Source organism: Brachionichthys hirsutus, unplaced genomic scaffold (genome assembly GCF_040956055.1).
Source record: "Brachionichthys hirsutus isolate HB-005 unplaced genomic scaffold, CSIRO-AGI_Bhir_v1 contig_311, whole genome shotgun sequence".
Lineage (NCBI taxonomy): Eukaryota > Metazoa > Chordata > Actinopteri > Lophiiformes > Brachionichthyidae > Brachionichthys > Brachionichthys hirsutus.
The window spans coordinates 1-25,676 of NW_027180793.1; the positions used below are offsets into that span (position 1 = coordinate 1).

The 25,676-nt window shown below is 46.8% G+C and overlaps 3 protein-coding genes across 3 annotated transcripts; 1 reads left to right on the plus strand and 2 right to left on the minus strand.

The window, feature by feature from the left end:
• Positions 1–1,610: 1,610 nt before the first annotated feature.
• Positions 1,611–11,928, minus strand: LOC137916725 (chromatin-remodeling ATPase INO80-like; the record flags this gene model as incomplete). Its single annotated transcript, XM_068759695.1, has 25 exons — positions 11,741–11,928; positions 11,445–11,575; positions 11,258–11,325; positions 10,914–11,060; positions 10,684–10,804; positions 10,364–10,569; positions 10,184–10,237; positions 9,877–10,080; positions 9,552–9,756; positions 9,322–9,389; positions 8,998–9,219; positions 8,789–8,869; positions 8,339–8,434; positions 7,492–7,551; positions 7,246–7,388; positions 6,710–6,794; positions 6,479–6,596; positions 6,177–6,262; positions 5,475–5,642; positions 5,141–5,274; positions 4,934–5,001; positions 4,728–4,821; positions 4,412–4,628; positions 2,334–2,477; positions 1,611–1,848 (listed from the first exon to the last, which is right to left on the minus strand). Coding segments are annotated over exons 1-25 (3,310 nt in total), but the record flags the coding sequence as incomplete, so codon positions are not given.
• A 2,352-nt stretch (positions 11,929–14,280) lies between these two features.
• LOC137916726 (vacuolar protein sorting-associated protein 18 homolog) lies at positions 14,281–18,937 on the minus strand. Its single transcript, XM_068759696.1, has 9 exons — positions 18,835–18,937; positions 18,570–18,711; positions 18,335–18,426; positions 17,819–18,069; positions 17,252–17,605; positions 15,892–17,154; positions 15,609–15,818; positions 15,208–15,444; positions 14,281–15,113 (listed from the first exon to the last, which is right to left on the minus strand). Exons 1-9 carry the CDS (start codon positions 18,935–18,937, stop codon positions 14,817–14,819), a joined length of 2,949 nt encoding a protein of 982 aa, XP_068615797.1. The 3' UTR covers positions 14,281–14,816.
• Positions 18,938–19,774: 837 nt separating this feature from the next.
• LOC137916723 (rho-related GTP-binding protein RhoV-like) lies at positions 19,775–22,560 on the plus strand. Its single transcript, XM_068759694.1, has 3 exons — positions 19,775–20,025; positions 20,337–20,395; positions 20,741–22,560. The coding sequence occupies exons 1-3, from the start codon at positions 19,821–19,823 to the stop codon at positions 21,185–21,187; spliced, it is 711 nt and encodes a 236-aa protein (XP_068615795.1). The 5' UTR covers positions 19,775–19,820; the 3' UTR covers positions 21,188–22,560.
• Positions 22,561–25,676: the final 3,116 nt, after the last annotated feature.

The window sequence follows — 25,676 nt, forward strand, 5'->3', positions numbered from 1 at the left end:
AATTATCCCCTGGCACGCAAATCCTAAACTTCTTTTACTTTTCTTTTTTTTAGCCCAACAAGACCAAGAACAGTTCCCTTCCCAGCACGGCATCAGTCTCCATTAGAGAATGAAGTGTGGCCTGAGGACTGATGGACAGAGAGAAATAGTCATATCTTCAGACGGGACGAGCGCCCGTGTGTTCAGCGGTGACGGGATCAGAGGAGTCATCGTCATGTGATGATTCCTAATAAGTCATCTGATTAGATTCCTCTGTCGATATCAGCAGGCCGCCGTCCTCACGCCACGCCGCTGAAAACAAAAGCGGCCATTCCGCTCTGCCGTTTGTTCTCCGAGGCGCGGGGCCGGGAGAGCAGACGAGAGGGAGGCTGGGAAACTTCAGCCGAGCTCCTGCACATATCTGGGCCTTGATGTGGCAACAATGCGTCCAGCGGAGGACGGGTGCCGGCGCGTTGGGTCACTTCCTTCCTACCGAGGCTGAGAAAGAAGTGGGAGACCAGACAAGCCGAGAGAAGGCCGCGGCCAGATACTGATTTCAGACCAGTTTGTTTGCAGGGGGGGGGGGGAACGTGGGCGCAGCCCCTGAGTAAGAGCTGCAGAGGGTCCCTGAATGGGCCCGATGACACACACACACACACACACACACCACTTATTAACGTTACCTAACTGAACACTTGAACAATGGCCAGTAGCTAAACTTCCTCGCTTTGTCTGCCTCGGTGTGACTTCACAAGAGCTTTCAGACGGTTCTCACACACACGCACACACACACACACACGCACACACACACACACACACACACACACACACTTGTTTTGTTTCCACACACAGATGGGTAGAAGGAAAGAAGTTAAGGAGAATCTGTGACTTAAAGGGTTACAGTAATAGTTTAAAAAGGTGCGTCTCTGTGGACCCAAACACACTAAAACAAAAACGTGTCCATCGCAGGCTTATCGCACCAGAATAATCAGATAGACGCGTCTGTTTTCTGCGCCGGGAACCTCTGCCACGGCGCCTTAGGAAAAGAGAGCAGTCATCACAAACCGGAGCGGCGAGAGTTCATCAGCAGCAGATGCAGGTCAGTGAGAAGGGAAGTGTTGTCGATGAAACTGGGACGGCCTCCCTCACCCTGCACATCCATCAGCCGTCCGAATCCTGGCAGCGACTCGGTTCCCATTCGGCATCCAGCTGACCCTTAACTCGGCGAGCCCGGGCTCTTCTGGTAAAGCACTCGCAAGCACACGCACACCCACGATCCTGCACCCCAACCCGAACGGAAAGCCCTGCCAGCTGTTTGTGTGTGTGTGTCCTCGCTTCTGCCCTTTGCGTCGGCAGCAGACGGACACGGCGGTGATGGAGGAGGGCGATCCGCCCGGCGCTGCACCGCTGACCTCCCGTACATTCTCCCACGGGGAGACCCTTCAATCACAAACTCAGATGTGCACCGTAGGAAGTGAAGAGGTAGAGCAAACTGTGGGGTAATGAGCCTCGCCGCGCCCCCCCCCCACTCCCTGCCTCTGGAATGTTCTAGCGTTATTAGAACGCGGGTTTAGTTATTAGCCTCGGGCCACATAGCATCACGACAACAACAAAGCAGAAACTTTCCAAACAATAATCCTCACCAGGTATTCGAATGAAGGACCAGCCATGCCGTGGATAGAGCGCCATCACGCCCCCGGGGCATCGTGGGCGGAAGGCGCTGGCCCTCGTGCGCCAGTCAGCGGCGTGTTCAGGGGAGCCGTACAGGAAACACTGTCTGAAGATTGACCCCCCTCCGCTGTGCGTCTCCCGCCACTCGTACTCTGCACTACGATCATTGCAATACCGCGCCATCGGAACTGCAGTCACCTGAGGAATAAAAAAAAAAAAAAACAAGTACGATATGAGCTGTGTTGCATTTCAAAGACTGTAACTGAAAGGTGAACAGCCCGACGAAGGTGCCTGATGCTCGAAGGCTTCCTTCACGACCCCGAGGTTTGTGCTACCACAGAAAAACGTCAATGTCATTTCCACAAAGCGGCTCAACGGACGCCCCCTCAGCTGCTGCTTTCAAGAATAAGATATACACAAGACTAAATAAATGTTCTGGTCCGTGAAAGCGTTGACTGCAACAGAAGCTACCGGTAGTACTTCGAGTACTACAAGGTCACAGACTTTACTTCAACTACTTGAAAGTCACCATCTTGTTACGTTTGCTCGGGATGGAGGGAACAAACCAAGGCCAGTTCTTCACTGAGGTTCTGGTGAACAACCAGAGCAAGCAGCCCTTATATTAGAGGCCGTTTATATTAAAATGCAGCGGAAGGACCAGTGTCGACCCCACACACACACACCCTGGGCGTTGCGACCAGCAGGAACTTGGGCGGCATCATGGGCTGGCAGGGCCGCAGCCAGGAGGAGGCGGTAGAGCTTCGGCTGTGGACCGTGGCGTCCCCGTGTCCCACGACGCCAGGTCTGGCCACCGCAAACATCAGGTCCTGAAACACACGGAAACATTTGGAACAAAACAGTGAATATATATATCTGAGCGGTGAAATGCATTAAAAGCGCATTCAATTTCAACAACGTCAGTCGATTTGTTAAGCCTCTGGCCGGATTTCTCTTGCCAAAGTGGGGACTTTGAAGAAAACTTTATGTTCAAATTACGTATTTGGGAGGGGAGGAAAAAAAAGAACAGCAAATGTGAGAAGTGATGAAAAACAGAGGTAGACACGCTGGAAGCAGCCGCGGTTACAGTTTTTAATCAGCCGCTTTGGTGGGATATTAATATTTCGTTGGCTGTCGTGCCATAAAACATCCACTAATACTGACAGCTTCTGTGCTTTTAGTGGGTATTAAAGGAATATATTAGTGACGAGTGCACGTTGCCACGTATTATGTGATGGTGAATACACAGCGCCATCTAGTGGCAGCGCTTGTAAAATAACGTCGTCCCAAGCCAAAGCCCCCCCACACACACACACAAAGTCGAAAGTTCCACCCCCCTCTCGACTTTATCGGACTTGACGGGCCGGAGCAACAAGAGCAGGACTCACGCACACACTCTCTCACACACACACACACACACACACGCGCACACACACACACACACACACACACAACACAGAGAATGTCAAACGTTTCCAAACGCGTGTCATTAATAGGTTTCATAATGGGATGGATAGACGAGCAAATCGACAGGAGTGGGACAGAATCTCCTGGTTCTCTCTGCTCCTCAAGACGAGCAGCAGCAGGAGAGCTGAAGGAAAGACCGACCACGCCGCCGAGAACACGGCCAGGGAGCACGTTGCCAAACGGAGAGGCGGCGGCGGTAACACGAGTCGCCGCATTAAAAAAGGTTCTGTGGGAGTGGGCCGCTCTAGTGGGAGTCTGGGGTCGACACGGTCACACGATGCACATCCAGCATTAGGTCTCCAAGCTCCGCGCATGTTTGTGAAGAAGGTCTGTCGTTGCTTAATCCGCTCCGAGGGTGAACTTAAGACACTTGACAGCTCCTTGACTCAAAGAGATGAAGCCAGGAGACAAGGGGGGGGCGGGGGGGTGGAATTACTCCCAAAAGCTAAATCCTCCTGAGTGTTTCCCCACTACAAAAGCTACATTGGTGGAGGATGGCGGTGCGATACGCGTCTCGCCGACGGGGCGGCGTGTGCGTTGCTTTAATAACTCGGCAGAAAGACTCACACACTGCTGCAGCGGTGACCTTGTGGTGCGTCTGCAGGCTGCAGCTGTCCACATGTTTTTGAGGTGGTCCGTGTATTTGAACTGGCACACGTGCGTTGTATTGTCTCTTTCAAATAATGACCTTTCTGCAAAGCCAAATAACACAAAAACGACAGAGGAAACGTATCCTGTCCCGACGCAGCCCCGCAGAACCCGACACAACGCAGACTAAAAAGACCGGGTCTGCTCAAATTTAAATTTGCCCGGACTGCTAAGATTCCAGAATAGTTTGATTGGAACAAAAACATAGGCCCGCTCGTTTCCAGACCTGCAAACCAAAAGCAACACATCGGCGGCTACCATTTACCGAACCCGCACCGAGCGCAGCTCACTAAAATGACCCCCCCCCCCCCCAGTCGGCTCTCCTGTGAGGCGTCAGAGACTCTGGCCAAACCAGGCTCATCGCATCTGATTGGAAGCACATGACAAAAATCTAAACTTGAATGACGGCGTGTCGAGCGTACCTCCGCCAGGGCCAAACAATCCCGCATGTCTGGCGAGCTCGCCTGACCCGTGGCCCGTCCAGCCGACGAGCTCCAGGAAAATGTATAAGTAAGGAAATATGTTGGAAAATATTCCCTACGGTGTTAAACAAAGCGGAAAATAATAATCCCAGATCCACCCCACCATCCGGATGGTTTCCCCTGTACGCCGACTGCAGTGTGCGCCTGTGTCCCGTGAGTCATATTACCTGTAGGACAGGGCTGCCGTGGGCACTTGGGAAACCGGTGGGTGCGTTCGGCCACAGAATCAGGTCCTTGCGCGACAGACATTTACTCCTGGGCCGTGAGCGTCTCTCGACCCCAAGCAAGTCGCCCGCGGCCTCCTGGTCCTCTTCTTCAAGGCCGAAGAGGCGTTGGTGGTGGAGCCGATACGCCGCTTTGAGGGCTAAAAAAAGTGCTAACCACCTGTGAAAGAAAGAGACTTTTAATTGCAAAAAGACTGTTCACAGGAATACTTGATTTCAAGCCAAAAGAAGGATGAGCGAGGAGAAGAAGGACACCCACCTCGCCAAGGTGCCTTGCAGCATGAGATTGGACATCTCAGCTGGCGACAAGTCAATGAAGCGCAGGAAGGAGAAACAGCTTCCTTTGTCATCGCCTGGAATCATCCAAACACAACTCAGAAGGGAGCATAAGAATAAGACCTAGAGCTTTGTGTGTGTGTGTGTGTGTGTGTGTGTCACTGAACACAAAGACTATTGTGGGCTCACCTTTTCTGTGAAAGAGAGACTGCTGAATGTGGTTCGGAGAGAAGGGAGACAGCAGCACCTGAAGTAGTCTGAGGAGGATGGAGAGCGAGAGCGAGAGCGATGGACGTGAGCAAACGCACAAAGGTCTGAGATAATGATTAAACTACCATCTATTGTGTATAATCTATAACCTAAATGGCGCTGATGATGAAGCCTGAGGGAACCTACTTGCTTTTGGCCTGGTTGTGTGCCTGGAGGAGGCCACGGCGGTAGAGGAACTTTGACATGACGAAGGGCTTGAGAGACATGTGGAAAGGAGAGCGCGTTTCCTGGCGCTCAAACAAGTCGGGGTGGTTACACACCTACAGACACACACACACACACACACACACAGACAGACAGACAGTGTAGAATCCACCACTGATCAGACTGGTTCAAAAACAGCAACTCTAGTAAATGGTAAAACTCAAAAATAACCGCAGCTGTTGTAAAATCTTCTTCATTCTATTTTTTACACAGGAAGCAGAAAAGAAAGTTGAACTCGGGGGGGGGGGGGGCGTACCTTCCTGAACTGCATGACCAGGTTCATGAGGGAGGAGGTGGTGCTGTGGGCCTGCTGGGCGTTGCCCATCGAGGACTGGAGCAGGTCCTCGATGGAGATCTTGTTCCGCAGAGCCTGGTACAGCAGCCTCTGCCGGGACGTCAGCTGGCAGTAGGTCAGGATCTCGATCTGAAGAGGGGGGGGGACAGGAGCGGAGGACGATCACCACCGTGACCGGCATCTCGTTTCGCGTCGCAGAACGACGGCGGGTCGGCGGTGAAGTTAACGTCTGTTCAGTTTCACTTCATCTCACAGTTATGACCAAAAATGCATCGCAAGTGATCTGCAGAGTTCCTTTGTGGGCTTCAACACTCGTGAATGAATTCAATGTGGTTTCCTGAATATCAGACAGGAGTCATTGAGAATGTCCTCAGATGGACCCGTGCTTGATTTTCAAAGTAAAACCCAAATGACTCGACACAAACTGCTGTGTTCTGCCTCAATCGGATCCGCACACCAAACTTTCACAAGGGCTCAACCCAAAACTTCGTTTATGGCGCAGACCCCATGCCCGGCTCGACACGCATTCTGTAGACATGCATCAAATATCTGGGTTTATCTGGTGTCACGCACCGAAGCTTGTGCAAGCGCAGACTAAACTCTTAAAAGTAAAAAAAACAAAAGTGGCTAAACAAACACAGGGAGGAAAGTCGGCTCCTCTACCTTATCAGAGAGCTCGTTTTCCACATCCTTCTTGATCCGGCGCAGCATGAAAGGCTTAAGGATCATGTGCAGTCTTGAAAGTTGGTCTGAAACACAATCATCAATCAATACAGGATGTGTGAATACGATACGTAGCGGATACGATGCGTCAATGCTGGAAGAAATAACTCGAGAGCATTCCCTGCGTACGAGCTGAGAATTGGTCTGCGTCGTCAGCGGGAATATATGTAATTACAAATAAGAAAGGAGAAGCAGCTGCTGGCAGGACGAGCTTTTCCTCCAGCCCAGAGAGCCGAACTCACTCTCGTCGATGGCCGACTTGTTTTCGGCGTGGCTCTCGATGTCCTTGGAGAACCACTCGTTGAACTCTTCGTGGGAATCGAACAGTGTCGGCATGATGAAGTGCAGCAGGGCCCACAGCTGAGAGACAGCAAAAAACACGCGGCTCAGTCTCGCTCATGTGAACACACACGCGCACGCACACGCGCGCACACGCACACACACACACACACACACACACACGCGCTGCTAACCTCAGCCATCGTGTTCTGGATGGGCGTCCCGGTGAGTAGCAGTCGGTTCCGGCATTGGAACTGCAGAAGGATTTTCCACCGGACGCTTAGACACACAGAAAGGGGGGGGGGGCGGTTAACCGGCGGCGATGGAGTTGGTCATATTTATTTGGCTTTACGTAACCGCAGCAATTACCCAAACTCTGGGACAGCGGTTGGTGTGTGAAAGCGCGGTTCTCGTCTTTTTTGCCGTTTCAGGTTTCAAAATGCTTTCAAGGGTCACGCTGCTCGACAGTCGGAGCAATTTATAAAGTCTATTCCTAAGAATTCCCTGCTTGTGCTCATGTTGTTAATTCAATGTACACTTTCTGTTCTATCAAATATTACTGGGACTATTTTGTACACTAGCACTAAAACTAGTAACTAGCGAGTGAACGTGGGTTTGGGAAACCGATACTTTCCATATAACTAAGAGAAGGTCATTTTGAATGCATGAATGTAAATTCATTGCCGCAGCGATTGGACTGCGATGGGCTGCAGCCATTCCACCGATTTACCTGGTGCTGCTCTTCAGCGCCTGGGCCTCGTCCAGAACCATGTACTGCCACTTGACCCTCTGGAAGTACTTCACGTCTTGGACCACCAGCTGGTAGCTTGTGATCACCACGTGGAATGGTGCGTTTTGTGTGTACAGCGTTTTCTATCGGAACGCAGAGAAACAGAAGCAGAGAAAGGGTCACCACATTTAAAACAACAAAGCCCCTCATAGACCGGGCACCCATGGGACCAAATCTCTCCCATACCTGGCTCCAGAATTTCCGAATCACTTTGCGATCATGAGGATTCCCCCAGTACGGCAACACCTGACAGACAAACCAGTTAAGTTAAAGCAAAGTGGGGAAAAAGTGAGTCTTGATTTATATGGAAAGCACTTTAAAGCAATCTACTGTATAATCCAAACTTTTTCTCTGCTCCACTTGTTGATGCAAAATGTGATGTGAAAAGATTGCACATCATTACATCCCTCAGCGCGCGTTGGTGTTCCATTGTTTTCAGTTCCTTTGACTGTTCAGGAAGCGTATCTTATAATCCTATAATAGGTTCTTTTCACACCTCATTAGCAGAAGAGACAGGAACTGATTTATCTTCAGACGCTTAGAGATAAAAAAAAAGGGCACAGCTGAGTGTGTATGTGTGTGTGCGCGCGTGTGTGTGCATGCGGGCATGGTCGACATATTGATGTGTTTGATTAATGTTTGTTTTAAACAACTAAGAATAACCACACAGTCTGTCAAGGGCGTGTTGACACATGCAAGAAGAGAAACGTTCAAGTATCACAGATAAGGAAGGAGTCCTGCGTGTGAAACCCTACCAGTGTCCTGGTGCAATACTGCCCCCTAATGGACAGTCTGAGAAAATACATATCCTTGCAGGTTTTCAGATGCGAGACAGAAGTTTTCGCAAAAGCAACGCAAGGTCGTCATTGTAAAAGAGAACTGGTTTTCAGCTGAGTTACGCGGTAAAAAAAAAAACGACTACAAGCATTCACACAAGACAACAATCGGAATGAGCGTGCCAGGATTCCCCGTGCACGTGCTTCAGCAGGTGCTTCCGCTAGAGTGCTCACTCAGCAGGGTCACGGATCCGCACCTTAAATTTGGGCACAAAGCGGCTGAACTCCTGGTGCCAGTTGTTGAGTGTGGACGCAGGGGAGATGATCAGGAACGGACCCCAGATGTTGTCTCTCTGTGCAGGAAGAGAGAAGAAAATACACCGTCAGCCTCCACAACAGGTGTTCTCTGTGCGTGCGTGCGTGCGTGTGCATGTGCAAGCACCCAATAACAGGAAGCCCTGAAGGAACCACTGCATGTGTTTTCCTGCCAGTGACAGTTCAACGGCGAAGAGCAAACATTTCCCTGAAATTTGGTGTTATGAGAATAGTCGGCCGATGATTCAGCTCCTCGCAAAAAACGAAACAAAGCATCCGTCATTCCGTGAGATGTGCAGCCAGAAACGCGGGCTGCCCTAAATGACGCAGGCGCACAAAGAAGCTGGCGGCAGCAACAATCTAAATAAGAATCAATGGCTACGTCCCCTCACCTCTGCAAGGTGCGCCAGCAGGGCTATACTCTGGACAGTTTTCCCCAGTCCCATCTCATCTGCAAGGATTCCATTGATCCCCTGTAGAGAACAGAAACCTTTCAGTGTTTGCGTGCTAAAAAAAAAAAAAAAAAAGAGTACATGCAATACCAGAAACACTCATGAAGAAACAAAACAATGTCCTGAAGCACGAGTCGGACGTTGGGTACCTGTTCGTAAAGATTGGCGAGCCAGTTCATGCCCTTTAGTTGGTAACCCTTTAGTTTGCCGTTGAAGATGGTGGGCTGAGGAATGTCTTCTCCTGCGTTGATGGACGGGTTTGAAAGGCTGTAGCTTTCTCCAAACCCAGAGCCGACGCCCGAGGAGGGGCCACAAGCCGCGTGCACTGACGCACACCGGCTGTCCTTGGCGTCCTCATCAAACATCCGCGTCTACAGGGAGGCATTTCACCAGTAAGGACGGAGTGCACCGAGTACAGCGTTTATGAGTGTGTGTGTGTGTGTGTGTGAGGGGGGGTTCTAGCACCGGCTTACTTTCTCTTGGTGAATCTGGTAGGCTTCTCTGGCATTCCGCAGGGCTTGGGATTTGTAGTGTTCGCTGTCTGAAATTGTATACAATTGCATTTTTCGTAAACCAGAGGAATCAATTCCCCTCCTGCGTCCCATCGGGCAATACACTAAATAAGAACTCCATTATTTGACAGTGAATTTAATACTGATACTTTTCATTCGACAGTTTAACGAGCTTCAACCGAGGCTCCTACCGTAGTCCTCCTGGCTCATGTTCACCATCACTCCTCCTCCGATGTCGATCTGTCTCTGTGCTGCCGTGTCTTCCAGCTTTCGGAGTATTTCCTCCTGGGCCGCGTCTTCCTCTGGACTCCCGATGTTAGCTTTACCGCTCATGAAATGAGCATAGAGCTCCGTCTGGGTGATAAGGAAGTTCAGTTTGCGCTGCTGACGTTTGGCCTGCAAGAGTGGAGGAAAACTGATCAAAATAAACGTTTTTTTATGCATTTTTTATTATGTTTCGTGTAATACTGCTGCAAACTTTTCCATAAAAATGTCCAACGCCCATCCCATTCCTACTTCTCTCATCTCTTCGTCCAGCTTGCGTTGCTCCAAGGCCTCTTTTTCTGCCCTCTTCCTGTGCTCCTTCTCCACTTTGTCATATTTCTTCCAGTAGAGCATCATCTCCTTGGTGAGGCGGCGAGCCCGAGGCAACGTCTCCTTGCAGTTCTTCTGAGCCTGGATAGCTGCACGCCGGACTTCTCTCATACACTGATGAGCCAGCTGAAACAATATCAAGGTTAAATATGGCATAAATTAAATCGGAAATAAATGTATTCTATTTAAGAAAATCAAAGCATCTTAAAGTGTAAGTGTGAAAACATACCTTCTTAGCATTGGTCAACACCAAGTTCCTAGCAGATGTCTTTTGCTTGAAAGACTAAAAAATAGATATACCGTAAGCATAGTACAAAGGATTATAGTTAAAAGATAAAAATAAAAAAAGCTTGTGAAACCTTCGCCTCCGATTTCTGATCATCTTATAGTCACTATTAAGCAAACTCACCTTGGGGATCTCCTTTTTAGCTATGGTTAGCCAAACCTTTCGCCGCCGTGCATTCAGCTGCTCAATGGTTAGATGTTTCTTCTTCACCATGGGAAGTGAAGCATCATGGGAAAACTTTGCGAAGATCTTATTCACATAAGGACGCCCCTCGTCTACAAACTCTCCCTCTCCCCGTTTCTTCTTTTTCTTCACTTTTTTTAGTTTGGCTACAAACCAAAAGACATGATCAATTTGAAATCTTAACATCGATTCATATTTCTAATTATTCAGTTGATGTTGTCGTGACGGAAACAATTATTTTATTTATTTTTTGTCTTTACCTTTCGATTTCTTCTCATCTTTGATTTTCTTCTTCTTTGGGCCCAGCAGGTGGCGATGCTGCTCATAGTACGGGTCTTGAGTCGAGAGAAGTCCAGTGCTATAATATTGATATTGGTGAAGCTGCCACAAAAAAATAAATAAAAAAAAATCACAAATGTAAAAAAAACAAGGAATGTCATAGCAAAATAAAACAAAATATATGATTCGGTCTGCGTGTCAGAGTTTGTACCTCCTGGTCAGAGTGAAACTTGCTCTGATGCTGCCTCGTGAAACGATGCAGCCTCAGCATGTCATGCAGCTCCTCCCGAGACAAACTGAAGTCGGAGTCGTCCGAGTCCGTGTCCGAGTCCGTGGTGTCATCACTCAGCAGGATACTCTGCAATGGACAGAGGGTGGATCACGTGCAAATGAGGGTCAGGGTGTCGGGCGAACAGCAGAGAAATGTTCACAAGAAAGGAGAAGAGGGGAAGATAACATTGATATGAGAGCTGCAATTAATCAAATGTTTTTTTCTCTAATGAAGTTAATAAATGCTAAGCAGAATGGAAGGTTATGTGTAAAAAAAAAAAGTACCTTAAGCCATTTTCGATTCTTCTTTAGTTTGGAGAAATTGTAGAAGCTACTTTTATCTGCCTTTTGGTCTTTAGCGTCAACACAGGGAGAAGAAACATTGCATTAAAAAAAACATACATTAAATATATCCTCTGAGAACAGTTCAATGGCACCAGCATTGATATTACCGTTTACGTATGCATCGTACCTTGGAGCAAAACTCCGTTGAAGGGCTTCCACTCTGCAAACCCATCGCCTTGCTCACGTGGCTCACTCTTCACAGTCAAAGTCGTATGCTGATTCGAAGGGTCCAGGGAATCACTGTCATCACTATCATCACTACAAAACGAGAAGAAGAAGAAAACCCAACATTTGGTCAACAAAACAAAATGCCATAAAATTCAAATCTCGACATACAATCATGAGTCATTTTTGAATGACATCATCTACTGAAACTCATCCTGGAATGGCCTCAGGAACATTCATCCTCCACTCTGACTGTACCTTGTTACATCTCCATTGAAGATAGCGGTGGTCTGACGCAGGTAACTGTCCAACCTCAGGGATCGTTCCAAACGCTGTAGGTAGAGGGGCTTGGCTAAGGCAGCGCTCCCTGAAGCCCCAACCTCCAGCCGGCCACCCTGCCCTGATGCCATGCAGCACAGACGCCTCTGCCCAGTAGGGCAGTAACCTTTACTGCAGACAAAAAAAAAAAAGCAGAGAGGAATTAAAAAGAAAACTAGATGCGGACGGCCCAAGGTCAGAGTAAGCAGCAACAAGTCTGCTGTTTCATGATGCTTTTAAGGATTTGTAAATGACATGTGAGTAATTCATAAATATATGCTGAATCTTCCAAACTACACTATGTATGAGGTGGATCTCCTTTTTTTGCCAGGCTCCATGCCTCTTCTCAGTTGCTGCCTGCGTCCCAAATTTTGTTATGTTGCCTAATGGCCATTTTGACCCCAAGCAAGGCTACAAACCCTGCAGTGAATGGGTAGCTGGTCAAATACAATGTAAACAGAGTACCTTACTTTCTCAGTAAGCGACTCCATTGTTCTTGATTCCAAAATGAATGATCAAAGGTGAAAACCTTTAAAGAAACACACACACACTCCAGCTGTTAGTGATATTACCACGACAAAGTTTTAATCAAGAGCTCATGCGCGCTAACATTTATTAATAGGTAATTAATTTCAGAGCATTAATGATGATATTACTAAAGCAAATGTATTGAATATTGCATGAGTTCTGATGATTTTCAAAATAATTTTTAGAAGTACATTATGAATTAAAGAAAACAGGACTGACTTGACAGCCTCTTTAAACTCATGAGTACAAAAAAAGTTTTTAAAGTAATTTCTTTAATGTGAAAATTGGGCATTGGGGTAGTGCATATAATTTGCCAGTAAATCGGCTTAACGTATTTAATTATCGGACTGTATATACCTGAAGAGATATATTTGACCAAATTGTGAATTAAATTGATTTAACAATTTTAAAAAAAAGACAATTATCATTTTGTGTGTGCACGTGACTGACGATTAGCTTAGCTGATCAGTTCAGCACCGTAGTGTAATTAGCATTCATTACGCTGGTCACTCAGTTGACTTTCTCAGACGAGTTCACAGCCTGGCGGAGTAGAGCTCTGAAAGAGCGTAGAAATTAGGACTTTTTTCCAATGAAGAAAAACTGAGCGCTTTTTCATACCAAGTAATATTAAATAATATGTCTTACACCGTAGTTTTACAATTAACAGTAATTAGCTAGCAGTGTTAAGCTAGTGCTAGCTGTGGTTTCCACGCTAACCTTGGATTGTCCACTCGGCTGTAGCTTAGCGGTACCAGCTAACGACCATTAGCTAGTAGCTGCCTTCCTATGTAAGCACGAGTAGCATTGGTTTTCATCAACGATAGCGAAGGGTCAAGACACGCTGACAGCTAACGGGTTTAAATGAAACACACATGAGAAATTAATCAGTGTTGGCTGCTGTTTTGTTTTTTTAACATCACACCATTGTTTAAGGGCGGCTCGCGGCTACTAGCTCTTGCCAGCGATGTTAGCTTAAATGCTGGGGTATTTTGACACACGTTCTCCGTTAATATGAAGTATTGAAATCGGCCCTGTCTCTTTAAGGCCACCACCTCCCTACCTACACAATGTATAAAGATATATTGGTTTAATAATTGTTATAACTCAATCATTATCGTGCTGCAACAGCAAGGCCCTCCGCCCGCGCCTTCCGTAGGCTTTTAGCGGCCACGAGCGGGGACTCTGTTGCCTTGAGAACGAATGATCCCCATGTTTTAATTCTTTCTCCCTCCCGGCCATCTTCCCCCATTGCTCCTTCGCCATAACAACCACCATGGAGTCTCTCACCTCGGCCCCGTGTCCCCCTTTTCGTCTCTCTTCGCTGCTGCCGACTCACGGTTCTCTGACTCCAAAATGGCGGTTTGAGGCACCGTGCGAGTCTGTGAGCTTTGAGTCGGCAGCAGCAGAGAGGCGGCCACTTTCTGTTACTGAGAGAGCAGAGACACGACGCCATGGCGAGGGTACAGCAAGGAGCAGGGCGTGTAGTCGATCACAGATAAAGGGGCGCTCGCTTGTCGGTGGCTACGACTAGCTCAATATGTCAAAACATTTAAGCGCCGTCTTATTTCAAATAGAAGAGTTGTGTTGATAATGCATGTGTCGTTTTGGACTAAATATCCAACGAAACATATTCTTCGGCGGATGTCGATATCGATTAGTACTGCCTGCCTAGTGCGAAGATTGCCGAATGACGTCTTACGTCATCAGAAGGGAACTCCGTTTTAGGTATGGTGAGTTAGTTGAGTATTTGTTGTGCCAATAATATAACACACACGCACGCGCATACATGAGTATATACATATATCTATGTGTGCGTGTGTGCGCTTAAATGGCCTGAAAGACTGCACAGAGGCTAAATATGTCTATAAATCTATCAAGCTGCCTACCTATGTTCAAAATGTTCACATTTGAACAGAACGGAGCACTTTCATCGTGTACATTTCTTCCTTTAAGTCCTTTGTTACACATTTATTACCTTTTGAACAACCCGAATAATCAACATTGACATTTATTTACAAATCAATGAACATACCATACCAACAATGTTTGTAATCTACTCCACACACGATGAAAACCCCCTGCAGGGTGGAACAGCTGAGCTGAACTAAGGAATCAGGTATTGTCTGAATGTAGCTGATGTTTCCATAAGACAAAGCAAGCGCATGATGCAATGCAGTTAATAATTTGATAGTGCTTTTAAAATGTTCTATTATTATAGAGATTCGGGCACATTGTATGCAACGGTACATCCTGGACAATAATTCACAAAACCACATCTCATTTACGCCACACACCAAAAGTGCAAATATTTTTAAAATCAGTCTCCCATAATGCCAAAAAAATAAAAAAAACGACTCTGTCGCGAACTGAGGCTGATGCAGCTTTCAACAGAGGGTAACAGGCAATCAGGCGAATGTCTACATATCCACTGAATGCATTTTCAGATGGTTGAGCGTAATTTGTTTATTTTTAAACTGGGACAACTCATTCATAACCAGCTGGATTTCTCCTCCTCGAATTTCTGTGGATCAATGAAAGGCTTGTCAATGGACTTAATGATCAGTTCACCACAGTACACGCATTCGGATGCAATTATATCGTCAATGTCTGATTTGATGTGCTCGCGGCTTGGGCCCGCGTTGCCCTTTCCCAGGCTGGAAGCGTCTCCTTCCTCCTTGGCCTTTGGGCGGTGGCGTGACTTGGAGGATTGTGTGGTTGCAGCCAGCTTTCTCTGCAGCTCCTCCAGACGGCTCTGCTTATAAACCGTCAGATGAGGAGTTACTTCCTAGAACGCAAGAGAGAGAGAGCACGAGAGAACATTTTATATGTGCATTATGGTGACAACGACAAAGCAGCGTGGAAGAAGCCTTGTGCGATACCTGGAAGAGGCAGTCGTAGTGGAACATGTGTCCACACAGGAACAGATAGAAGGGTCTGTTGAGCAACGGGAAGTCACAAGCAGCACATTTTTCTTGGGAATCCACAACTCCGTATTTGTTCCTCATTTCCTGGATGTCTTCTCTGATCCGTTTAGCGCTCTCTGTGGCCTCTTCCATTTCCTGCTTCAGCTCGTCAATGTGCTGGTTGTACTCCTCCAGAGAGCTGCAGATGGCCTCCTAACAAAATCGCGGCGAATCGCGGTGCTCGTTAATATGAAGCATTTTACCGTACTTTTATTTTTAGGTTTGTTCCGTGTAATTCACATCTAAATAAGTGAGATGTAATTTTTTTTTCTATTAAATGCGTTTCTAACATCAAACAGCACAGACAGGTTACAGACCTTAAAATGGTCAATGGTGACAAAGTCTGGGAAGAAGGGTAGGATATCTTCAATCTTGAGCAGGTTGCAGCTCGACAGGCAGTTCATGGCTTTTTTCACGTCCTTCTCCTCCTGCACCACATGGCGAGCAATCTTCAGCCAAAGCTTTTTCCTCAGCTCCTCGTCATCTTCGGGCAGGTCCGCACACGACTTGGCCAAATCTACGTCCACCTGCGCACAGTAAAATACAGCGCAAGTTAGTTTCCTGACTAATTCTGACCCCCAAAATTCACAGATCACTTACCTGTAAAGCCAGATCCACCGCCTCCTCGTACAACTCCATAATCCTATAAACCAAGACACAGGCCTTGCGGTATCCATGTTCTGCGCACAGCCTGAGGGCGTACTTCAAGTCATAGTGGATCTCGGACGCGCGGGTGCCTGCTTGCTCCAGATAGCACAGCAGAGAGCCCGGCTTATACTTGGCGTACAGCGACAGCAGGTAGTTGTGGATGGCCTCTTCCGTCACCGTCAGCTCGTGCACACAGAACTCCATGTAGCGGACGGTTTCGCTGATCTGCTGGGTGCTGCCCATCTGGCTGTAGTTCATCAGAGCCGGGATGAGCTTCTTCGGGTCCAGCCGCTTGCCCATCTGAATCCAAGCGTCCACCACCTTTCGGGGAATGTGCTGCATGAGGACGGGGGAGAACTTGTAAAAAAGCTTTTGGTCGCAGTGCTTGGAGAGCACATCCAGAGCGGCCATGTAGTCGTCGTGTTGGCAGTGGTGGGATATCACTCTCTCGTAGTCCTGCATGACGACCGAGAAGTAAACCATGTCTTCCATGTTGCCGTGGCTGGCCAGCAGGTCGTAGATGGTGCTGCGATTGTTGAACAAGCATTCCTTGTGCCTGGAGTCGCTGAGGAACTGGCGAAACTCATCCCGAGTCTCCCGGAAGATGACGCTGTTGCCGTCACTCTCCAGCTGGCCCAGGCGGTTCAGGTAGAGCTCGGCGAGCCAGGTGACCAGCAAGGTGATTTGTGTTCTCTCACTCGGCTTCAGATTGTTCAGTTTCTTCAGCAGGAACTCCTTTAGGGCTTCCTCTTGCTTGGCTTCGATGAACTTCAGCGCTATTTCTTCAAAGTAGTTCTGCGTCAGTGCGTAGCACTTGGCGCTCTCGAGGTACCGCTTGTTCTGGAAGCAATGCTCGGCCTCTCTGGCCAGCACTTTGTCCATGCACTCTGGCCGCTCACGGCAGTACTCCTTGGCCAAATCAAACTTATTCATGCTCATGTACATCTGCCAGACATCCCTCGACTCGCGCTGGATGTGGTACCGGAACACTGCCCGCTCAGTGTAGATCCACACCAACCCACCAACCGGGTCCTTGATCATTTTCTTAAGGGTGCCGAATTTTTCTGGGAACACATCCTCAAATACCACCTGGCCGTTCAGAGTGCAGATGGCTTTGACTCGGTCACAGAGCAGCAACAGGAAGTGGAACTGTGTCAGCACGATGGAGATGGGCTTGTTGGTGCCAAGGTCGATGTCAGGCGTGTACTCCCAAACCTTTATTTATCGTGAGGGAGAGAAAATGTGGAGAAAGTACGTCATGCGAGTCGAAAGACAAAGGGAATGGGACAGCGGAGAAGTAATCAATAATTACCTGCACATCGCTCAGCAAGGAATCAAGCCTGACGTAGTCAAGCTGACCGTAAAGAACTCCGTTACCCATCATCCAGGCGAAAGACTTGGGGGAGGTGCGAAGCTTCGAGGTGTAAAAAGCGATCTCACTGTGGCCCATGTTGGCTGGGAACTCCTGGAAACTGGGCAGCAGGTCCTGGTTCTGGCTGAAGATGGCGCTGAAGCCTTGTTGCTCCGACCCGTCGGCCACCTTACCGACGAACTGGTACAGGCGCTTGCGGGTGGTGGCGATGATGAAGCACTTGTTTTCGAGGCCTCGTTCTACCTCCAAGCAGCAGACGGGCGCAGGCCTCCCATCCTCCTCCAGGGAGTGCACCTGACGTGGGAAAAGACTTTTTGTTCATCCGCATATTACAAAGAAGGCTAATAACGATAGTCTTCACTACTGGTTTGGATTTACATAGTATAGAACATCCAGAAATATTATTTAAAAAAGAAAAAACACACAGTAATAAATGTTGAGATGTTGTTTTAGAAGTCATAATGTGCGTTTGGAATTGATGCAAAACTAAAAACCGATGTCTCTGACCTGTCTGAAGTACTGGTCTGGATTGGTGTTGAACAGGCTGCCCTCCGTTGCAGAGATCTCAGCTTCGAAGATGATGCCGTAACTGGTTCCAACCAGGATGGGTCCCGTGCTGGTGTCGTTGCCCAGCAGCTTGTTCCAGCCGACACTCTCGATGAGGTGTCCTCGCCAGCGGGACAGGCTGCGCACTTTCTGGGTGTTCCTGTTCAGGTACAGGCACTCGCTGGTGCTCAGGCTGATCAGCAGATGGGAACCTTCATGGAGGAGGTCAGGATACAGCCGCTGTTGTTAGTAAGCCACAGCTTGTGATAGTTTTAGATATTATTTAGGAGGAACTGAGGAGCAGCCGCGGTGTCTGACACTATCAGGGATGGCTGCAGTGGCTGGCAAGATGTATGAATGCAGATGAAAATCAATACGCATTAAAGGAGCATGGTATAATACATGGCATGAAAAGCTAAGTCAATCTCCCTGCTGAGTAGTTTCTATTTCTAACTTTGACCTTTTTTTTTTTCTTACCAGTGGGGTCCAGGAAGAGTTTGTGAACTTTACTGTCGTCTTTCCTTCCCAACTCAATCTGATTAAGCTGATCTGGCTTCCCCAAGTCAATCCTGTACGGAACACAAAGTTAAAGATTAATATCGGTATCCCGAACAGCCGTTGCTCCTTTAGAGGCGCCTCTTTATTGTCGATTATTGATTTACTCCAAGAAAAGACCCAAATAGCTCCAGTAATTATCGACAGCGGGATTTGCCTTTGCAGAGCGTCCTTTCCCAGACTCATGCAGAGCTGATTGTGGCAGACGGCGAGATGGTTGATCTTCTCAGGCGGTGTAAAATCGATCCGCTGCTTATTGAATATGGGCTTCTCTTCCTCGAGTCTCACGTTCACGAAGCCTAATGTTAGTCAGAAGGTAAAACAGAGTAGAAGAGGAAAAAAAAGAGTTTAACATTCACGTGTTTGCGTCGACATTCGCAAAAGATAATTATGTTATATCTCCGGAAACGAGGCCGACCTACCTGAATGAGTCAGCCCGATGTTGGTGGTTGACAAGCGGCTTTGCTGCTGCGCACCTCGCCTGCTGTTTTGGGAGTCCTCGTACTCGTCGAGAATCGAAGCCATGTTTGAATTTTATAGTCAATAATGGATATTTCGCCGTGCTTCTTCTTTTCTTATGTCTGCATCAAAATTAGGTGATTTTTTTCCCCATCAATCCCAGAACGGAACAAAAAATGCTCTCAAATAAACAATCAAAATATGATATTGCTAAACAGCTAGCTAGCTAGCTAGCTATACCAGCTTACACCCGACGCGAATCACACTTCTCATCTACGCATCCGTCTAAAGTGAGAAGCCAGATGAACAGCATCTTTTTTACGATGAAAAACCAGATTAAACTGTGATATTTAAAGCATTCTTGTTATCATCGCAGCTCTTTTAGCTTCCGACCGCAGGACACAGGGCGGCGACATACCCAGACGATCAGGTGACAGGGAATCACGTGATCACATTCGGTGTCGTCTATTTTATTTTACCACTAGGGGGAGCAGTCTGATAAAAGAGGAATGGTTTCTAAATAGATATTATAGTTTAGAAAACTCCCATGTTTGTTCCTTATCTTTGTTCATCGCACATTTATATTTTTTTTTGCAAGAAAAAATACCAAATTATTTCTCATAAATCTATAAGGGAAATTGGATTTCGGACTGTGGCTCCCATTCATTTTCTGCAAAAGAAGGTTTCTAATCCTCTCCCTAAATGTTGGTACAGTGGTACCACGATAGAATCAATAATATACTTATATATAAATACACACGCTAACCGTCCCATCCCCAGATCCACATGCGCATCTTCTCTGTGGGCGTGTCTATGCAAATCACAACCTGTCAGACTACAAACGACCTTCCAAGCGTCCCGACCCACACGTCATTCAGAACAGAACAGGGCCGGCAGCCAGAAGTAATGTGACAGCCTCGCCGTCGGTATCTGAACCCACCGGCCCGACATGCCACCTAACATGGATTACTTTTACCACGAGTCCCGAGTTCCTTCTGCTTGCGGGCTGACCCGGGAGGACGAGCTGGACCCCGAGGTCATCAGCTGCATGCTGGTCGGCGACGGAGCCGTCGGGAAGACCAGCATGATTGTCAGCTACACCTCCAATGGATACCCGGCAGAGTATCACCAGACGGGGTTTGACGTCTTCTCCGGTGAGGGATCATTCATTCACTTTCATTTGGATTTTCACAACAACAAAAGAGAACTAGTATTGATTGTTTTTTTTAAGAGCATTGCCTTAAATTTTCATTCTTCAATGTTTGCTGCTTCAAAAGGGGGATAATAAAGACTTTTTAATTGAATAGATATTAAAGTGGAGTTTCAATGTAATCTGGTGTCTTTATGCTTCGTCTGTTCTCGACGTTTGATTCATTGAACTTGTCAACCTGTTTGAAATGATTAAGCTCTTCCATAAAGGGCTCTAAACCCACACTGACTGACGCCTATACCTGGTTTCTAACAGGGCAGGTCCAAGTAGAGGGATCCCCAGTTAAAGTTCAGCTTCTGGACACTGCCGGACAGGTAAGACTAGTTTTGCAAATAAAAGATTACAACCAGCACCACATTGTTTCCATTAGTTCTTTTTAGTAACTTAATTTTATGTGTTTTTGAATGTTGAGTTCACTGTCTCTAGTTAAAAGCTAAACTCTCAGAATCCCCATCATTAACACGTTATACAGATCAACTCAGCCATGACTTTGCTTCATCCAACACACAACTCGGTGACACTATTTCCCCACGAATGTTATTTAACGATCGTATCCAGACACATTAATGTGTTGAGTCTTCTTTACTGTTTTATTGTTCATGTCTAAGCATGGATTTATGAATCTGGCGTAAGCTTCCTTCCATTTGTGTTTCATCCAGGAGGAGTTTGATGAATTCAGGGCTTTCTCCTACGCCCACACGGATGTTTTTCTCCTGTGCTTCAGCATGGTCAACCCCACTTCATTTCACAACATCACCAAGAAGTGGGTCTCAGAGATCCGGTCTCGCAACCCGTCCTCCCCAATCGTCCTCGTCGGGACCCAGTCGGACCTCTTGCTGGACGTGAATGTCCTCATCAACTTGGACAGATCTAATGTCAAGCCTGTGCTGAGCTCCAGGGCACGTAGCATGGCGCAGAAGATCAGGGCTACAGACTACATAGAGTGTTCATCCCTCACGCAGAAGAACTTGAAAGAGGCCTTTGATGCGGCCATCTTTGCCGCTATTAAGAACAAAACCCGCAAGAGCAAAAAAAGAAGGTTTTCTGACAGAGGAACAAAAGCGTTCTCCAGGTGTAGCTGGAAGAAGTACTTCTGCTTCGTTTGAACCCATGAACAGACTCTGGGTTGTGGACAACATCTTCTAATTTATTAAAACCTTTTAGTTTCCCTTGGCGTCGCAGCTATCATCAGTGTCCTATAAAATATGTTCTTGTTTTTTGTCTGGCATGCCAAAATAAGTGAGGGGGGGAATTTAACACAAGCTCTAACCACAGGGAATAAACTTCTGGAGACAGCAGAGAGGATTGTGGGTCTAATTTAACGCCCCAGCAGGCAGATTGAGGACAGCCATGCTGTTTGCATTATATTCAAATGTTGGATTGTCTCAGCAAGAAAGAGAGAGAGAGAAAAAAACAATATATAATCCCCATTTTGAAATCAAAATGGACTTTACATAGCCAAAGGATAGCCCATCATGTAAATGTTGTCAATTTGCATGATGTGATTTGCTGCTAGCTGCAGCCTTTCATGCTAACATTGGCGAGAAACAGAAAGTTCCCATGCTGCCTTCGAGCATTTGGGGCGTTAGCCACTTCTTTGTTGTGCGTCAGGCTTCGGCAGTGTTTTTATATGCAGCTGCTGCAGAGCCAAGTGCCAAACTCTTACCTGTGTGTGAAAGCTCCCCTGCCTGGCTTGATGTTGGTGTCATCCAGCCCTCAATCAGCCTCATCGCCCCTGACCTCTATGTTCAATTAATATTACGATTCAATATCTGATCAAAATGAAGCGCAGCAGGGCGGCGTTGTTCTTAACAACTCAAGAGTGTCCCGTCAGTTTTCAGATCGGTACAGGAGCTTCTGCTTTGAGGTGAGAAGTCACATGGGAGTGGCATCCAGCAGTAACCTTTGACCTTTTGTCTCCATGTCAGGCTGCATCTGTGAAAGCAAGCACTGCTGGAGCTTCTTCCCTGCTTGCAGGTTCTCCCTGAAACCATCAGGCCGGCCTTTGTTACCCACCCTTCTTTGTTTGCTTGCTCAATACACTCCTTATCGGCCCCCCGGCAGCTCTTTGTGCACAGATGGAGAATGCTCAGCCCCTTTTGCTTGAATCTAAGTGTTAATTAATCAACCTCTACTTAAAGAAACTGTGTCTGTGACGAGTGAAATACGCACTACAGTGTGACTGTATCTGGCGGCTATGAAAGCTGCGCTATGCTTCCTATGGAAGTGAGCTTGATGTGTAAACGATCCTGTTTTGTTAAAAACGGGTCATCCTTCATGTTTATGTTTAAGAAATGTAAGAGCAGATGTGGATTTTGAACGTATCAATGTACCCCCACAAGCATTTTGCATCAACAGATAGATAATGCTTTATTGATCCTGAAGGAAATTTGGGATTTCAATATCACTAATCTCGAATTTACTGCCTTCCCTAACCTGTGTCTTTTTACATGTCTGAGTGATGCGATGGAAATAAATGAAGTGCAAATTATATCGCCTGTGTGACATGTATTTTTAGAGCAGCTTGCACTGTGATGTTAATGCATGTGCAATTCACAACCAGTCACTCACCAAGCTTGATATTCGGGGGGGGGGGGCTCTTCTCTGCAGGGAATCTTAACAATCCAACTCATCACTCCAGGAACATTTCCTGAAACATCTCGAAGCCTAAAAAGCTATGAGAAGTCACCTCTGACCTCCAGCCATGATCCAGGTCGACCTATTCTAATGCAATCCACATGACTGCATGGCAGGGGGGGGGGGGGGGGGGGGGGTGCAGTGTCTTGCTGTGACTGATTGCCACGTCTGATTGGGCCTTTTCAAAAAGGCTACAGACGGAAGAGTGGCAGTCGCCAGAGTGATTGAATCAAAAGCTCTGATTGAGAATAAACAGCAACAACGGAGCGCGCACATCATCATTGGGATTGTTGTAAAACGGTACGCGTGAGAAAATGACTTGTGTTTGGGAGAAATACACAAACAGAGGAGACTTTGTGTGAAGGGAACACTTAACAGCTCCACGCTGCATTGGTTCAGGACCGCCAGGATGAGTCACACCCGAGTTGGAGGATGAAAAGAACATTCTCATCCCGATCTGTTTTCCATTAGTCAATGCTTTGACCGGCACACAGTCGTGTCGGGGTTCTGTACGAGCAGCAGACATCAACGGGTTAATCACGAGGAGCGGAGGCCACAGAGAGGAACTCGTGTTTTGCCACTGACACGATTAAAATCAACTGCAGGCTGGTGCCATGCTCGAGAAGGAGCGCTAAAGTGTTTCCGGATGTTGTGATCAATGGAAATCAGATTACAATGGAAATTCCCATTGGTAAATTATCACACCATGCTACGTTCATTCATCTGATATCACTTTTACGATTCTGATTTCACTCTCGCCACTTTGATTAGCAAGGTTTTCAGATAGTCCCGGAACCTCCTTGCTGTGAGGTGACAGTTTCAAAAACAACTTGACTGTTTTTGTCATCATAAATTTCCACTCCAGATAAAGTGAGTCTGGTGGGTCTGACTAAACCGCTTGTTCTCAACATGCCTGATCATCCAACTGTTTGTGCTTCTTCTCCCATCAGACGTCACTCTTGCGACACCATCTTGTTCCTGAAGCTCGTCGATTTATCTGACAAGCGTAAAAAAGCTGTCGTGACTAAGAGACACGTTAGAGGAACGTTACGAAAATTAGACGGAGGAATTAAGTGGAATAATCCCCGTTAACCAACCTTTATCTTTATCTGGACGGCCCCAGAATAGTTGGAGATATAATATCCACAGAACTGTGATCTCTGTTACACAAAAGGTTTACAAATCACATAAAGTTCTTAATTGTCTTTAAAAAAAATGAATTAGAGAAATGTCACATCAGTCGCACGCACGTGTGGGTGATGCATTGAGCTGTCACAACACAGATGTTGAGCAATCCCGAAGGCCACGGAGGACTGGATTCGTGTTCCCAGGAGTTTCTCCGCCCCCTTCTCATGATCAGTCATGTATTTTTTTTCTCATCTCAAGGATCCCCGGCTTTGACTGATTGTGTCAGGAGCAGTCAGCCAGGTCTTCCTCTGGCTCCGAGCCAGTTTCACTCTTGCTTGGGTTTCAGTGTAGCTGAGGACTGGCAAGGAAGCCTGGGAATCAGCAGGTGCACAGACAGGTCTGCCTGGCTGATGACAAAGGCCTGTTGGCTCATTGCTGCTGCTGCTCCTCAGAAATCAAAGCTGGCAGTTTGAACTGTTATGCTTTAGGGGGGGGGGACTCGGAACTGTTCACAGATTTTCATTGTTTTGTTTTTTTTTGCAAATTTGCCCGACTGATGTCTTCATGTGTTTCTTACAATCTGCAGCAGATGTTACGTCTTTCCAAAAAAGGTAAAATGCAGAAGAGACAAAACATAAAAAAAAACTGTTTTTATTAAAGTACATTTTTGATCATTGATGAGAAACTCAAAGCTTTGCCCAACAGATTTAAAAACAAACAAACAAACCTGTCATCGGGCTGATTTTTTGTTTTGTTTTTTATCATGAGAGCCGACATGCCCTCCTAATTGACTATTAAGAAAAAAAAAAAAAATCAAAACATAAACTGTCAGTTTCGGTGTCATGCAAAGCCGGTGAGAATCTGACTGTGACTGTGCCTGGAGGCAGCAACGATTATTTCTGTCCCACAGTCAACAGCTTTAGCTCTCCTCAATGAATCAGCACGACACTTGTGTTGAGTAGGCCGTGCACAGAGAAAGAAGAAATCAAACAACCTGAAAACAAAGCTCCTCAGTAGCAGAGCAGGTCCCTCATGTCATTCTCAGGGCTATGAGAAACACCCGTTTCTACTGTGTGTCACATTTTACCACCATGCTATAGTCTCAAGTCATCAATGGACATAATGAGCTCAGAGGGACTGTTGACCGTACATTCACATGCCACTCTGAAAGCACTTAGCACTTTGATTAGCACCTCACACAAGTTGCCTCACAGCCGATTACGTCACCGATGGCCCAAAAACGCACAGGAAAGCCAGCTCTCCGCAGGTCAAAGGTCGTTGCATCAGCTTCTATCAAAATCTTCTAATCACACTGGGAGATTCTTTGCTGATGCCACAATAGGCATAGATAGATATTAGTTATGGTGGGTATTTAGAAACTAGAAAAGCACTCAGAGAGCGCAGACCTCCACCAAGCAGCTCATTCCCCTCCTGATTGGATTTACACCATCCACATGGTGATCTGGATCATCATCAAAAGGTTCTAAATTGTTCTTGGTATCTTTATACAGCCAACCATGAAAAGTAAAAGTGAATCAGATTTATTTTTAAACTGATTTCTGAATCCATAAATTAGGTTTTCAATGTAATATTTTTTCCTGTCCTCATTCTATGTCCTCACCTCTCGCCCATTGACTGCTGAGATAGGCTCCAGCATGGCCCGCAACCCAATAATGGACAAAACGGTTGGATTTTCATGCATTTTATCACATACATGTGGCCAAGCTGAAGAAGAAGAAAAAGAGATCAGAAGATAATCAGATAAGGAATAACTAGGTCAGAGTTTTAGAGCCGTAGTTTTTAAAAAAGTGACAGTTAGCCAAGATTGGA

Excerpts from the sequence above, each read along its gene's own strand:
- LOC137916726 (XM_068759696.1), bottom strand. The coding sequence starts at position 18,937 with ATGGCTTCGATTCTCGACGAGTACGAGGACTCCCAAAACAGCAGGCGA. Across the intron at positions 18,712-18,834 it reads CATCGGGCTGACTCATTCAG|GCTTCGTGAACGTGAGACTC; the intron begins GTAGGTCGGCCT and ends GACTAACATTAG. Across the intron at positions 18,070-18,334 it reads ACTCTTCCTGGACCCCACTG|GTTCCCATCTGCTGATCAGC; the intron begins GTAAGAAAAAAA and ends TCCTCCATGAAG.
- LOC137916723 (XM_068759694.1), top strand. The coding sequence starts at position 19,821 with ATGCCACCTAACATGGATTACTTTTACCACGAGTCCCGAGTTCCTTCT. Across the intron at positions 20,026-20,336 it reads GGGGTTTGACGTCTTCTCCG|GGCAGGTCCAAGTAGAGGGA; the intron begins GTGAGGGATCAT and ends GGTTTCTAACAG. Across the intron at positions 20,396-20,740 it reads TTCTGGACACTGCCGGACAG|GAGGAGTTTGATGAATTCAG; the intron begins GTAAGACTAGTT and ends TGTTTCATCCAG.